The sequence below is a fragment of the Hemitrygon akajei genome, chromosome 10 (assembly GCF_048418815.1).
Source record: "Hemitrygon akajei chromosome 10, sHemAka1.3, whole genome shotgun sequence".
NCBI classification, from domain to species: domain Eukaryota; kingdom Metazoa; phylum Chordata; class Chondrichthyes; order Myliobatiformes; family Dasyatidae; genus Hemitrygon; species Hemitrygon akajei.
The window spans coordinates 24,343,726-24,360,861 of NC_133133.1; the positions used below are offsets into that span (position 1 = coordinate 24,343,726).

Sequence of the window (17,136 nt, forward strand, 5' to 3'; positions counted from 1 at the left end):
TTTGCCTCTAAGAACTCCATTTTCACTGACCAACAACCGTCGTCTTTATAATCACCGGCACTGGTACCCCAAATCTCCAGTGCCGTCAATGTCATCAAGGGTAAAGGCTTCCAAAAGCGGTTATAAAACAAACTGTACAGCAACTTAACCAGTGCCCCGGTGCCGAGGATGGCTTTAACTTGACTTCCATCCATCCGTAACAACACCTGAGTGCGTGGTCCCTCTAAGCCTTCAGGAATAGGGTCTGTTCCTTGCGGGAGTCCCTTGGTACATTGCTGGGAACGTGCTCCCCCAGAGACCCCAAGCCGTTCCCCCACTGGGCCTCCTCTAAGTTTCCCGACATCTCTCGGATCAACGGAACAACTGATCCCCTAGACAGATCCCCCTGTCTCCGCAAGCAATTTATCTGCCCTCCTAACCAAAAGGGATACCCTAAAAACTTCCCACCAATCTCCTGCCACGGATATGATAAGCCCCCCAGCTGCGGCATTTGACTTCCAGTCGAACCACACGCATTTTCCCACACTTTCCCAGAACTGGCAGCTGTCACTTCGAGGTAATTGCGCCCGACAGTTCTAACAACGCTACCAGCCCGCCTACTCAAACTTTCAACCAATCCCTGTCGCTTTCCCTCAGCCAAGCACTGCCACTCACCCAACAACTGAGAGGTCTGCTCCGCCCACGTCTCCGCCCCTTTAGGGCTGGACATTATTTCAACAACCGGGCGGAGCCCACCATAGCTGAAACATCCCAACCTGTCACTCCTCACTCTCCAAACAGTACGGACAACCCATGGTACCACCACCATTTCGTCAGCGCTAGTCGGAACCCGAACAACGACCTCCGGGCTACCAACAGCAGCCACCCCACCCAACACACATGCAGAGATAACCGGCAATCGCACACCCACAAAGGCACACCAGCTCTTCGCCGCAGACACAATTTAAAGAGGGCGATCACACAGCTTCCACAGAAATCAATCCCGGACGATCGCACCCACAATGTAACCCCTGGGTCACCTCAGGCATCGCTCAAACTCGTTCTAGTCTAGGGGGAGCAGCCTTCGGCCCCGCCAAACTGGGTAATCAGCTGGTGTGGATGCTGTGTGATGTCCCCGCCTCGCCCAAAAACAGACAGTACACCTTATGCGATTAAATGAGTACAATTTATAAAGAGTACTATAACTAAGCGATTACTAACGATACAGTATATATGAATAAGAGAAAAAAAAGAAAAGGCGCCAAACTTATCAAAGTCCAAACCACTTCGTGCACAATCGTTGGAGCTCAATTACTGAAGTCTTCTGGTATTCGATCCCCTCCGAACTCCTCGACCCGCCTCCTGGGACCCCCACGGTGGTCGACCAGACGCTCCACACTCCTCTGTCTCCGTCTCCTCTCCTCACCGAAAACCTTGGGCCGGGGACCCCCGCTCGGGGTCCGTACCGTCACTCAGCTTCCAGCATCCCGTCCTCTCTCTCTCACTCCATCGCGCCGACTCCCCAAAACCCCCACCAACAATCAGTTTATAGTCCCAAACAAGCTTCCAGCACTTATCATAACAAAGACACTAGCTTTCCTACTATTAACACAGGCGCCAGCATTCCTACTTTTAACAAAACAAAGACGCCATTTTGTTTACATACACAGTAACAAAGAAAAAGAAAAAAAACCCCCGTTACATGTACAAGTAACATTGAATGATGGGGTGTCAACTACATTCCACTCTGATAGAGGACCTTGCCATGCAGTTCCAGTGTGTTTCAGACCGATAACATGGGCCTTCCACATCTGGATGCAGGGGTCCAGGTAGATAAGGGACATAAAAAGTAACCACACTTTTTTCTTAATGCTTATTCATGGCATGTGGGTATAGTTGACAAAGCTAGTACGGTACTTCTTTGCCCTCTTGTATTACTTTAAAAGTACAGTCAGCTACCTTTCAGAATTCGTGTGTTTAATCACTAACAAATCTGGGGATTTCATATTCTCTGCTTTTTTGAGGGAAAAACCCTACTGCATTAGAAATATTCCATGTTGTTATCTGTAACAATGGGAAAGTGGTAATAGCAAAGTTGCTTGGGGAATGGGGTCAGTGGGGTAGACTGCAGTTAGGTTATATTCTGAACATTGGTTTATATAGAGAAATTTAAACAACTGGGATGTCAGCAATGAATTGCACCACAGCAATCATTGTCTGGTAGAAAAAATTCCATTTCTCATGAGTTTGAGTTTGGCATGAGATCAACAGAAACAGAAATTCTGGGATTTCCTACAAAAGTGAGTTTTATGTTTGTACAAAGCAAATGCTGCCCATCAATTCCTGGAAATGTTTGGTTAAAGATGCCATTTGGCACTTGTACCAGAAACGTGTAGAGACAGAAAAATTATTTCTCATTTAATATAGTTGTTCAGTAACCCATTAATGGTACAACAAAGGCAGATAATAGAGCTGATTTCCATATTAAGTACAAGAAGTCTAGCCACCTTATGCTAAATCTCACAGAACCTTGCAACTTTAAATAATGGTCCGTGGTTTGTTAATGAAATAAGCAAACTATTAAGACTCACTGATATCTTCAATAACCACAGTATTGTCCATGGAAATGTAAACTGCCAGTGCATTCCAGTCATCAAATAACGTAAGCTTTCTGTGGAAAAAAAAGCAAACATTCATCTCATGTGTTTCGACTTGGAGATAAGGGAAATGGATTCCTAGACATGATTACAGAAAAATAAATTAAATTAGGTATAAGCCAATAATTGAAAAAAATCAAAAACATTTTTTAGAATATTAGTAATATACATATTATTAGGATTTCCATTCAACTGCAGTATTCTTTCTGGAATAGCACATAACTCACCTTAAAGATACTATAAAGGGACTCCATTGAACTGGCAGGGAAGGGAATTTTAAACACTTTTTAAACATTCTGCAGATGCTGGGAATCCAGAGCAAAACACACAAAATGCTGGAGGAATGCAGCAGGTCACACAGATTTACCATTCCCATTGATGGGTCTCAGCCTGGAATATTGACTGTTTATTCCCCTCCAGGAACGGGAAATTGTCCTTAACTATTATGATCCATTTGTTGACATTCTGGTCTCTGAGTCAGAAGTCTGTGGGTTCCACTTGAATACAAATTTGACACCGATTGTTGTACTGCACAATTAATCTATTTTCAAGGTGTTCTTTATCAAATAAAAAATTAAACCTTCTCCCCTAAATGAATTCAAATGATTCGATGGCAGCGTGTAAATTCCCATGAAAATCCTAACCCATAATTGCTCCTCAATAAACATAATTAAGAGAGAATATTTGGCCATCATCATATTGCTGCATGTGGGAGCTGGTTTTGTGTAAATTGGACACCATATTTCTTACATTGCCTCAGTAATTGTATTTCGAAAACAGTACGGCATTGTCTAGAAATGCTCTGGGATGTTCTGAGATTTCAAAAGTTACTCTATTTGTACTTCCATGATTGACCTCAGAGGAAATTGAAGCCACATGTTGTTTATTTAGAAATTATATTATCTCAATGTCAGGGGAGTGGCGTAAGCCCATGGGAACTGTATGATGGTTTAGGGAATGCAACTTTGCAACTGCATCTGGGGTTCATAGCCAACCCAACCCAGGTGGCTGCAAGGATTTTACGTGTAACCCTCTCACTGGGCTTGTATGCAAACTTGGCTCGATAGCTAACTCGGCCAACAGCCAAGGGACTCAGCGATGAGAAGGCCACCTTTATAAACAATGTACGTCTAGAGTCAGTATGATTTGGGTTTCAACCAGACAAGAGAGTTGGGATGTTCTGATTAATGGAACCTTAATTTGAGTGAATGCTGTGTAAATACTGCCCACACACATTTATTGGTTGGCAAGAAATTACAGATTGTACACTGCATAAAATTATAAAGAAAGTATATTTGCCAATTTCAGCTTTATCACACAGTTAATAAGAAAAAAAAAAGGGGCCTATTACAGTTAATCCAGTGCAATGTACACATAACTGTAGGGAGCTCATACTGGAGTATTTGGTGTATCTCTTACTCAAGTGTTGGACCCATGGTGTGCATGAAAACACCAGCCATATTTTCAAACTCCCCTCGGAGACCACCTCGAGCAAACTGGCTCGCTCTCTCATGAATGTTGCCCTTCATCCTTAAGAGCAATTCATCTGCACAAAGCACTTCTTGCAATGGCATTCTGCAGCATCTTCATTCTGTCCTGCTCCACAGCTCCCGCCAAAAAGACCCACACTACAGAGTCCTTCATGAAACTCTCTCCACTCCACACTCTCTAGAACCTTCTCCAGATTCTACCATCCTGCTTGGCTGACACAACATTAATAATCTGGTGAAATTCTTTGAGGAGATTACAAGTAGGATAGATAAAGGGAATGCAGGATGTTGTATATTTGGATTTTCAGAAGGCCTTTGTCAAGGTGCCACACACGAGACTGCTTACCAAGTTAACAGCCCATGGTATTACAGTAAAGATACTAGCATGGTTAGAGCATTGGCTCATTGGTAGGAGGCAGTGATTGGGAATAAAAGGATCCTTTTCTGGTTGGCTGCCAGTGACTTGTTGTGCTCCGCAGGGGTTGGACTTGGGACCGCTTCTTTTTATGCTGTATATTAATGACTTGGATGATAGAATAGATGGCTTTGTTGCCAAGTTTACAGATGATACAAAGATTGACGGATGGGCAGGGAGTGTTGAGGAAACAGGAAAGGCCACAGAAGGACTTAGACAGATTAGGAGAATGGGCAAGAAACTGGCAAATGAAATAAGACGTTGGAAAATGCATGATCATGCACTTTGGTAGAAGAAGTAATAAATGTGCAGACTATTTTCTAAACAGGGAGAAAATCCAAACATCTGAGATATAAAAGGACTTGGGAATCCTTGTGCAGAACACCCTACAGGTTAACATGCAGGTTGAGTCAATGGTGAGGAAGGCAAATGCAAAGTTAGCATTCATTTCAAGAGGTCTGAAATATAAGAGCAGGAATTTGATGCTGAGGCTTTATAAGGCACTGGTGAGGCCTCACCTTGAGTATTGTGAACAGTTTTGGGCTCCTTATTTATGAAAAGATGTGTTGAGTGTGCTGGCATTTGAGAGGGTTCAGAGGAGGTTCAGGATGATTCCAGGAATCATATTATCATATGCGGAATGTTTGATGGCTGTGGGCCTGTTCTCGCTGGAATTTAGAATTTCAGTAAGTGTTAGATTTGGATTCAATTGTAACATTTAAGAGAAGCTTGGATAAACACCTGGATGGCAGAGATTCGGGGGGTGAATTTGCTATGGTCCAGGTGCAGGTAGAAAGGACTAAGCAAAAGACCAGACTAAATGGGTTGAAGGACCTGTTTCTGTAGTCTATAACACTATAGCTTTCACAGTAGCCAGCCAATGAGTGGAAAATTGTTTCCCAGTATGTTACTTCTTGCCATTTCAAGTTTCTTCACTAAAAACATACTCTTCCCCACCAAACAGTATATACTCAAATGTCTCAAATATATACACAAAAACTAACACAGAGAAAATAGACGTTAAAATATAAATTAAAATCAAGTTGTGAAGAGAAGAATGTCTGGAACTCCTCATTCTTCACTTACTTGAGTACTTGAGCCACTGTATTGGGTCCATACCATTCCCCTACAGATTTGCCCTCTCCCACTCCCATCTGAGCTGTTAAAAAGAAAAGATTGGAAGAGTTAGCATTCGCTCAGGACAATCATAAGTGCACATATCAATAAAATTTTGCTAGAAAGCCAAATCATTTGAGCAATATGAGTGAACAGCAGCAATGCAACAAGGCTCAAATTAAAGCAGCTAGTTTATAACATTTTGGTAGCACCATAAATTCTTTGGTTAACCAATCCAAAGAGAATTGTCTGGTCTCACTGCTCTCCCTCTCTTCCCATCTCATTTCTGGTCTGAAAATTAGTATAAGATTAGTATCTAGTACTAATTTTCTTTTAGTACCAGAAAATCCTGTACATTGGCTCTGTTAAGCTCAGCCCCTCACTTGGGTCAGCTGCTCTATTTTTCTAAAATCAAACAATTTGGCTTTAATTACTGAAATACAGAATTTTAAAATTAGCCAGTTAAGCATTGTCTTACAACTTACAAAAATACATTTAAATTTCTCATTTTCACTTATTGACCAGAGAGACACTTTTTCAAAATTTATGCCTTAAATGACAATCAGACTCATCCTTCCACCATGGCTGGAGGAAGGGGATCTGGGTTAGCAAGCATATCATCATAAGCAGTATAGAGAGAGGGCAAGGGGGGGGGAGGGAGATGGCGTGGTGGGAGGGAGAAGGCATTTAACATAAAAATTGTGTTTTCCTCTACATGGCTACAATCAACACCTAAAATACTCTAAAATACTTAATTTTCTTATCTTATCTGCAACATTTGTATTTTTAAATCAAAATAGATTCTGCTTCAGATACAAATTATAGCCAACTTTCAATATTCTAACAGACCTGAGAATAAAAATCATTTGCTGAGCTATCACAAGTAAAAAAACATCAACTCACCAATACCCAAAGAAAGGATGCAGATGGCAGATCATTGGTGCTATTGCCTCTAGCTGTCCAGCATGCAACATTTAACAAACCTGTAATGCCACTGGCACCATCTCTGTAACAGGTACAGCACGGGGAAGTGGCACACTTTCTGAATTTGCAATATCTTAGTCCAAAGCCAAGGCACTATCTACCTGAAATTTTCTATTTAGATGAGAATTAGGACATACTGTTACAATTATAGTTTATTTCTGCACCATTTTCTATATGTGTATGGCACAATGCTGCAAATGCACTGCTAATTCTTAGCAATGGTTTCACTGATGTTTAATCCATCACATCTCCCTTACCCATTTGATGAATCGAGTAACAACTATCCTTTCTGTCCAGAAAACACTGCAGGATCCGGTAATAAGGCTCCGGCTGCCATTTGCCTTTCTCCCATCGCCAATCTGCATCAAAACATTTCAATTAACCAACTAATGAATGCATATATATATATAAAAGACAGTTTGAAATAACTGTCAAGTATTAGTATCTTGCTACATATTAATGAAAATATTTGTTGTTTCAGTCATTCTGTTTAAGCAAAGATCACTGATAAGTAAACAACATTGTTGAGAGGAATTACTTGACTGCAAGCATTGGTAAAGCTTTATTAAAATCAGATGAGGCATTCACACACTCCTGAATCAACTGCTACATGAATACATTACAAATCAATTTAATGAAACAACTTAATATTTTTACATAGAAGCAACCCAGGGAAAGCATTAGTTTTCACAGTATGTTGCGTAGAGATACTTATAACCCAGCCAGTGTATTAATAAAGATATCAGTCATTACCATGACTTACTTAAGAAAGATGTGTTGTGCAGCACAAGACTTAATGGTTTTCTAGTGGTATTTGTATTAGTTCAGTTACTTACCTTTAAAAGTGTTAATCGTGTGGTGATAGAATAGATGGATGGGGAAGAAATAGAGTAAAGGTTGATGGTCAAAAATCAGCCGTTGGGGAATTAATATAAACTCTGAAAGGTCAAAGAATCAGAGTTGAACAGATGGGGACAAAAAGAGCAGTGGCTCCCGTATGAAAGGAGAAGTCCTGAAGCTTAGCCTCATTGGTTAACTTTTACATTGTTCAGCTTTTTGTTAGGAAGTAGCAGCTATACTCGGGAATTAAATTTTAGTAATCACCATTTAATACAATAAGAAGCAACCCTCCCAAGCACAGCTGCACATACAAACAGCATGGATTGTGAAGAGAACAGGCTACATAACAGAATGGTTTCACAAAATAATCATGAGATATTCTCGTATGCAATAGCCAAATGTACTAATGATAGGGCTGTGTTAATAGGTTTACATCAAATCTGGCATCAACATCTTCAGCTAAGGTATTTTGTGCCATTGTGACTGAAAATAAGGAAGGTTTCAGACTGACTATGGTGCCACATAATATACAACTGTGGTCACAGGCATTTTTGTTTTATTAATCAATACTTAAGATGTTTGTGTATCTAGAGTACCAACCCTCAATACTGTGATGAACAAGGAATACTTTGAATACCTAGATATTTTTATAGCTCAGAAACATTTATAACAATTTATGAATTACCTCTACAAACATGTTTGTGTATTCAGAGTTGGGCTTATCAGCTGAAACATGCTTCCATTGTATATTGTGTAATTCTGTGGAATCATTTGCCATTTGACCAATCATTAAAGTCAACTCTGCACTACAAGCTATTGAAATTGTACTTAATCACCAGCTGCTATCTTTGTGCTTAAAGAGTATATTTTAAAAAACTTAGTGTACTTTGAGTTAGGAGAGACTCTGTCACCAGACCTCCATCTATGTTTGCTTTTTGAAATAAAGAATCAGAATCAGAGTCAAGTTTATTATCACTGACATATATCATGAAATTTATTGTCTTGTGGCATCAGCACAGTGAAATACAGTAAAAATTACAATAGATTACAATAATATAAAAAATTAATGCAAAAAGAAAGCAAAATTGTGAGGGAGTTTTCATAAGTTCATGGTCCATTCAAAAATCTGACAGCTGAGGGGGAAGAAGCTATTTCTAAAATATTGAGTACAGTCGGCCCTCCTTATCCACGAGTTCCGCATGCACGAATTCAACCGACCGTGGATCGAGAAAACTCGGAAGTGCTCTTCCAGCACTCGTCGTTCAAGCATTATTTGCCTTGCGTCTCATTCATTCGTTACTTTGTTCTTCAATTCCTCAAAGGCTAAGAGGGAGCATAAAGTGCTATCTCTCGCCGAGAAAGTAGAAATAGTAGATCTTTTAATGCAAAGAAAATGAGACAGCTTCCTATAACAATGTTTCTAATTAAAACATCTGCAATTCTGAAGTCTCGACGTTCCAACGCCTGAAGATCCTCAGCCTCAACCTCCAGTTCCTGACTTTAGTATTATTGAGCCTCCTCCAAAGCGTCCTTATTCCCTAAACACGACAGTGTAACAACTACTGTACAGGTATTACAAGTTTAACTCGTTTGATCATTGTTAGCCTTGAGTCTCAATAGTTCACTGCTTGTGTTGTGAGCGAGAGGAACATGTATAGTTTTTTTTCTTGTCAATATTCCCTAAACATTACAGTATAACAACTATTTACATAGCATTTCCATTGTATTAGGTGTTATAAGTTCTGTAAACTAGAGATGATTAAAAGTTTTACTCGTTGTTTGATCATTGTTTGCCTCGCGTCTCGATCGTTCGCTGCTTGTGTTGTGAGCGAGAGGAACATGTATAGGTTTTTTTCTTGTCAATATTCCCTAAACATTACAGTATAACAACTATTTACATAGCATTTCCATTGTATTAGGTGTTATAAGTTCTGTAATCTAGAGATGATTAAAAGTTTTACTCGTTGTTTGATCATTGTTTGCCTCGCGTCTCGATCGTTGGCTGCTTGTGTTGTGAGCGAGAGGAACACGTACAGATTTTTTTTCTTGTCAATATTCCCTAAACATTACAGTATAACAACTACTAACATAGCATTTACATTAGGTATTATAAGTAATCTAGAGATGACTTAAAGTATACGGGAGGATGTGTGTAGGTTATATGCAAATACTATGCTATTTTATATAAGGGACTTGAGCATTCATGGTTTTTTGGATAATGGATATCCATTATCCAATCCCTCATGGATAAGGAGGACTGACTATATGTCCCTTTGGACTCCTGTACCTCCTCCACGATGGTCGTAGCAATGTGAAGAGGGTACGTCCTGGATGGTGGGGGTATTTAATGATGGATGGCACCTTCTTCAAGAAGGTGCTTGAAGGTGCTTTTAAAGATATGCTTGATGGTGGGAAGGCTAGTAACCATGGTGAAGTTAGTTCAGTTTACAACCTTCTGCAGCCTTTTCTGATCTTGTGCATTAGCCGGAAAGAATAGTGAGGGAAAATAACTAGTAAATACTGTAGACAAAGGCTAAAAGTAGAGACATGGAATACAACAGCAATGACACCCAGGTTTCATGAATTTATCTAATTATATTATCACATGCACCTATTGTTAAAAGAATACTGGATTAAACAGAGATATGGAATACCAAAGTGATGACACCCAAGTTTCAGGAACTTCACTGATTATGTTAATCATTGTTGTAATAGAAAATTGGATTTACTGCAAGACCTGTGGAAAATAATTTTTTTTCCGTAATTGTCCTAGTCTGCTTCTTAATTAAGTCTTTCTGTAGTCACCATTCTGTAACCAAAACGTAGTTTTACTGGTAATTTCACCAACTGGAAATGCAAAATCTGTACCAAATTGCTCAGGTAGATCAGCTTTGACCAGCTTTTAATAAGTCACCCATTATTTCAAACACCGACTCTATGAGAAATTTGCTAGAGTTTTTGGTGACATACAAAATCTGCTCAAACTCCAAATGAAACATGTGCTTTCTTCACAATTACATCAACATATATATTTGGGCCCAAGGTAGATATTTAGAGTCTAGGAACTTGAAACTGCTCACCCTTTCCAGTGCTGACCCCTTGATGATGTCCCCCAACTTCTCCTTCCTGAAGTAACCAATCAATTCCTTGGTCTTACTGATACTAAATGTTGTTGTGACACCACTCAATCAGCTGATCTAGATCTCTCCTGTACAACTCCTCATCATCATTTGAGATTCTGCTAACAAAGGTTGTGTCATCAGTGAATTTGTAGACGCTGGTATCCGAGCTGTGCCTGTGTTGATTGTCAGTGAGGCGGAGACGCTATTTCCAATCCACACTGACTGTGGTTCCTCAATGAGGAAGTCAAGGATCCAATTTCAGTGGTTGTTACATCTACTAGCTGCAGCAGTGATAAGATATTATAATACCAACATACCTATCCCAAGGTGCTTGCATATCAATGCTTGTGCGAGGATCATCTGCCCACAGCGTAACATACACCCCCAGCCAGTATCGGAAGAAGGACCAGTCCCCCCTGTGTAAACAAAAGTGAAGAATTTACTATACAGCTTCAGCAGATGTAAATATTTTACTTTTTCAAAAAAATTTATTGCCATAATACATAAAATATGCATATGATTGTGTAATTTTCCACAAAAATTCCAAATATTTTTATATATTTCTTTTCCTTTTTTTATTTATGGAGAAAAAGCAAAGTAATCCATAAATATTCAACTATAAACAGACACAAGGTGTAGATTTGATAAGAGGTGCAGTAAATATTGATGGCTTTATATAGAGCCGAGCGGAGACTACTGCCATTAGTTGGAGAGTTAATGTAATAGGAGCAGGAGTACGACATTTGGCTGTTCTGAAGATAAAAGAGCAAGCAGATGCTGGAATCTGAATTAACAAACAGAAATGCTGGAGAAACTCATCAGGACAAACAGCATCAGTGGTGGCATAAGGTGGAAGTCAATGCCTTGGGTCAAGATACCGCATCATGGGTGAAGAGGGAATGGGAAAGATTCCCAGTTTATAGCAGTACAGATGGATTATAGAAGCTGGTAGGGCTCAGGTGAAACCCAATGGGGGAGTCGATGATGGATAGATGGAAAGGATTAGGAAAGGTGAAAAGAGTGAGTAGTAAACTAGGTGGATATGTGAGTATGTTTGGGAAGAGAGGACTGGAGGTGCCAATCTACTCAAATTCAATGTTCATACCATTGAGTTGTAAGCTACACAAATAGAATAGAAGTCAATCCTCCAACTTGTGCTTGGCCATGGTAATGAAGAAAACTAAGGAAAGAAGGTCAGAGTAGGATTGTGGAGAAGAGTTACAATGTCAAGCAAACACTATGATGGCATGGTAGCACAGCGGCTAGCATAATGCTTTATAGCACCAATGACTGGAAATCTAGGTTTAATTCCCACCACTGCCTGTAAGGGATTTGTATGATCACCCCACGAGCACATGGTTTCCTCTGGTTCCAAAGATGTACAAGGTAGGGTTAGTAAGTTTTGCACATGGTATGTTTGTGCCAGAAGCATGGCGACACTGGCAGGCTGATCCCAACACATTCTCAGACACAAAACACACACATTTCACTCGATGTTTCAATACGCATTGACAAATAGAGCTAATCTTAATTTTATCTCAACTAGAAGGTCAAAATGACCTTTGTGGACAGAGCCCAGATGCACTGCACAGTCTAGGCTTGTGAACAGGCTAGAGAGGTGCACAGTAACCAAGTCTAGGCTAGACGTCGCCGAAGTAAAGGAGGGTACAACATGAGTACTGAATGCAGTACACCACGCTAGAAAAGAAGAAGAAAGAGTTCTGCCTGGTTTGGAAGGGATATTTCGACCCCTGCATGGTGGTGATGGAAGAAGGAAGGCAACAGATGTTGCACCTCTTTGGTTGCACAGGAAAGTGCGAGGATGGGAAGTGGTGGGGCAAGGGGGATGGCCCCAGGAATGGTTCCTGTGGAAAGCAAAAAGGGTATGAGAGGTGAAGATGTGCGTGGTGTTGAGAATGCATTGGGGTTGGGGGAAATGGCAGAAAATTATGTATTTATGCTGAGGCTGGCACAACATTTTACTGAGTCTCTTCCTCAGAACTTTTTTCCCCTGTCCATCTTAGCCTCATCAGGAAAAATTGTTCTGATTTACAAAGTTTATATGTATGAACTTTAATAAAATGTATAAAACTTCAAATAACTTAAATAACTGGTAATTGTTTGATGATGAACTTCAATATATAAAAAAAATTATGAAAAAAAAGAAATGCATGGTGTAGTAAGGAAAGCTGCTCATTACATGGCTAGTAATTAGGAATGTACTTCCTGATTCTACTTTGGTTATTATTGCGTAAACACTTAGAACACAGAACATAGACCATATAGCACAGTACAGACCTTGCGGCCCACAATGTTGTGCTGACCTTTTAACGTACTCCAAGATCAATCTAGCACTTTCCTCAACATAGCCCTCCATCTTTTTTTCATCCATGTGTCGATCTAAAGAGTCTCTTAATTGTCTCTATCTTGAATTCAATAACTCCTGTGTTCAATATTCCAGGCTAACATTGCTACCTTTTGATGGACTGTGAGATAGGATTGCAACTTTTATGGTCAGATTTGGCCTTTATTTTCTTCAATGACCAAAATGTATAATAGTTGTTGATGATGGTTTACACAATAGCTAACTAACAATAATAATGTAGGGAACTGCTGTCCCCAATGGGTGCACTAGATGGAAACATCAATGAGGCATCCATAGACTACTTCAGATGTTTGTACTTTGCTGAAAAATTCAATTGCGTTTTGGGTGAAACTGTAATAATCCAGGTGGGGGGGGGGAAGAGTGTACAAGGATGGTATTACATTTGCTTGACACTTTTAAAACAGAAGTAGGGCTTTGTAGAAATGGTGAGGACTAGCATTTGGAATCGGGAGCAGAAAATCCAGGACCATCAGGAATGTGGGAATATTAGAAAATAAGAGCAAGAGCAGGAGACCTGGCTCTTCAAACCTGTGCTGCCATTCAATATGATCACACCTGATCTGCCCTAGGCCTCATTGCTTCAGCTGTAGTTTTTCCTAGCCTTAATTCCTTGATCTTTCCAAATTTCATCAGCTCCCACTTTGAATGTACCCAATTATCTAGCGTCATCAAACTTCCAGAGTGGATCATTTCCAGAGATTCATTGTCCTTTATCTCAGTTTTAAATGATCACCACCAATAATTGTAACCATGTCTCTGCATTCAAATCAATTAGGGAGGAAAAGGGGAAAAAAAAACAGGTCAACAGAACTTGGAAAAAGGCAGATCAGGGTCTAGGACTGATGCTTTCATGGGCTTGAGAATGCTGGAGGTGGCTACAATGGATTGGGGGGAGGGGCAGTATACCTGCTGAATGAATCTTTAGAATGTTGCAAAACAGCCCAGAAGTAATCATTATCAAATGTCACTCCACCTGTCAATGACTTTCATTTGCATAATGTGAAACAAACAGTACTCTGTAACTGACCTAGTGAACATTAACCTCAAATTTAATCGGAGCATTTCTGGCATCTCTCGCTTCTTTCTCAATCTCTCTGTCTCCATCACTGAAGACAGTTTATCTACTGATATCTTTTATAAACCCTCTGACTCTCACAGCTATCTGGACTATACCTCTTTTCACCCTGTCACTTGTAAAAATGCCATCCCCCTTTCTCAGTTCCTGCATCTCCACCACATCTGCTCTCAGGAAGAGTCTTTTCATTCCAGAACAACTGAGATGTCCTCCTTCTTCAAAGGAAAGGGCTTCCCTTCCTCTACCATCGATGCTGCCCTCACCCACATCTCTTCCATTTTGCACGCACCTGCCTTCACCCCATCCTCCTGCTGCCTCACCAGGGATAGGGTTCCTCTTGACCTCACCTACCACCCCACCAGCCTGCACGTCCAGCAAATAATTGTCCATAACTACCGCCATCTCTAATGGGATCTAACCACATCTTTCCCTCCCCCCCACCAATTTCTGCTTTCCGCAGGGATCGCTCCCTATGCGACTCCCTTGTCCACTCGACCCTCCCCACTGATCTCCCTCCTGGTACTTATCCCTGTAAGCAGAACAAGTGCCACATCTACTCCTACATGTCCTTCCTCACTACTATTCAGAGTCACAAACAGTCCTTCCAGGTGAGGTGATACTTCACCTGCAAGTCTGTTTGGGCTATCTGTTATTTCCGGTGCTTCCAGTGTGGCCTCCCGTATATCAGTGAGACCCGACGTAGATTAGGAGACCACTTTGCTGAGGACCTGTGCTCTGTCCGCCACAAAAATTGGGATCTCCCGGTGGTCACCCATTTCAATTCTACTTCCCATTCCCATTCCAACATGTCAGTCCATGGCCTCCTCACACTCAGGTTGGAGGAGCAATACCTTCTCTTCTGTCTGGGCAGCCTCCAACCTGATGGCATGAACATTAATTTTGCGAATTTCCAGTAATTGCCCCCTCCTTCACTATTCTCCATTTCTGTTTTCCTCTCTCACCTTATCTCCTTACCTGCCCATCACCTCCTTCCAGAGCTCCTCTTCTTTCCCTTTCTTCCATGGGTTTCTGTCCTCTCCTATCAGATTTCCCCTTCTCCAGCCCTTTATCTATTTCACCAGTCAGCTTCCCAGCTCTTTATTTCACCCCCTTCCCCCTCCTGGTTTTACCGATCACCTGCCATCTTGTAGTTCTTCCTCCCCTCCCCCACCTTCCTATTTTGAATTCCTCCTGTTCTTTCCAGTCCTGATGAAGGCTCTTGACCCAAAATGCCAACTATGCTCTTTTCCATAGATACTACCTGGCATGCTGAGTTCCTCCAGCATTTTGTTTGTGTTGTCCAGCAACTTCTGTTCTATTTGATATCTTCTGTATTGGTTTGAGATTTAATTTAATTCAATGACAGGTATAGAAATAATAAATTATGCAAAATCCCAGGTAGATTACATTCTAAATCCCAGGTTCATTTTCAATCAAAAATGAATTTGCAGAGGACAGAGAGAAAAATAACAGAAAACCACTGGGGCAATCCACTAGGCCAAGAAAACAAAAATAAACTTGTTGAAAAATGTATTTCTGCAGGCTTCTTGGAACCTAGTAAACTGAATGACAGATGATGCAGCCTAAACTAGTTGCATTAGTTTTAATACTACATTGTTACAAAGATACTCTAAACAATATCATGGGCAGGAAACCAATTGTCAGATTAATGTCATATCCAGCTGACTAGATTTCACTTGAATGTGTTAACGAGACGAGAACTAGGAAGATTATACAGTTTAATACATGGCTAAGGAGTTCGTCTAGGAGGGAGGGCACAAGATTTTTCGATCATTGGGCTCTCTCCAAGGAAGGTGGGACCTGTACAGAAGGGACAGCTTGCACCTGAACTGGAGGGGGATTAATATCCTAGTGGGAAGGTTTGTTAAATCTGCATGGTGGGGGTTTAAACTAGAGTTGCTGTGGGGGGGGAACCAGAGTGTCAGAACAGTTAGTGGAAAGGTTGCAGACCTTAAGGTAAAACAACCTTAACAATTACAGCACGGAATCAGGCCATCTCGGCCCTTCTATTCCATGCCGACGCTTACACTCACCTAGTCCTACTGGCCCGCACTCAGCCCATAACCCTCCATTCCTTTCCTGTCCATATACCTATCCAATTTTATTTTAAATGACAATACCGAACCTGCCTCTACCATTTCTACTGGAAGCTCATTCCACACAGCTACCAATCTGAGTAAAGAAATTCCCCCTTGTGTTACCCTTAAACTTTTGCCCCCTAACTCTCAAATCATGTCCTCTTGTTTGAATCTCCCCTCTCAATGGAAAAAGCCTATCCACGTCAACTCGATCTATCCCTCTCATTATTTTAAATACCTCTATCAGGTCCCCCCTCAACCTTCTACGCTCCAAGAATAAAGATCTAACTTGTTTAGCCTTTCCCTGTAACTTAGGTGCTGAAACCCAGCTAATATTCTAGTAAATCTTCTCTGTACTCCCTCTATTTTGTTGATATCTTTCCTATAATTCAGTTACCAGAACTGTACACAATAACTACAAGTGATTATAATATGATCAAATTCCCCTGAAATTTGAGAAGGAGAAGCTAAAGTCAGATGTATCAGCATTACAGTAGTGTAAAGGGAGGCACGAGAGAGGAGTTGGCCAGAATTGATTGAAAAAGAAGACGGGCAGGGGTCACAGCAGAGCAGCAATGGCTGGAATTTTTGGAAGCAATTCAGAAGGCAAAGGATATATACATCCAAAGAAGAAGTACTCCAAAGGAAAGATGATGCAAACAAAGCTAACAAGAGAAGTCAAAGCCAATATAAAAGCCAAAGGGAGAGCATATAATAGGGCAAAAATTAATGGGAAGTTAGAGGATTGGGAAACTTTTAAAATTAAAATTATTCCAGGATTGATCGGCTTGTAGTGTGAAGAGCGTTCGATGGCTCTGGGCCTGACCTGTATTTGCTGGAATTCAGAAGAATGAGGGGTGACCTCATTGAAACCTATCAAATGGTGAACACCTTGATAGAGTAGATATGGATGGATGTTTCGTATGGTAGGAGAGTCTACAACCAGAGGACACAACTCAGGATAGAGGGGCGA

At 40.8% G+C, this 17,136-nt stretch overlaps 1 protein-coding gene across 1 annotated transcript in view; it reads right to left on the minus strand.

The window, feature by feature from the left end:
- The window catches only part of atg4a (autophagy related 4A, cysteine peptidase), a 51,601-nt gene that overhangs the window by 21,978 nt on the left and 12,487 nt on the right, over positions 1 to 17,136 (minus strand). The window contains exons 4-7 of the mRNA XM_073057914.1: positions 10,921 to 11,019; positions 6,899 to 7,000; positions 5,628 to 5,700; positions 2,571 to 2,650 (exon numbers count right to left, since the gene is read on the minus strand). Coding sequence (XP_072914015.1) covers positions 2,571 to 2,650; positions 5,628 to 5,700; positions 6,899 to 7,000; positions 10,921 to 11,019 — 354 coding nt within the window. The remainder of the gene's footprint in view (positions 1 to 2,570; positions 2,651 to 5,627; positions 5,701 to 6,898; positions 7,001 to 10,920; positions 11,020 to 17,136) is intronic.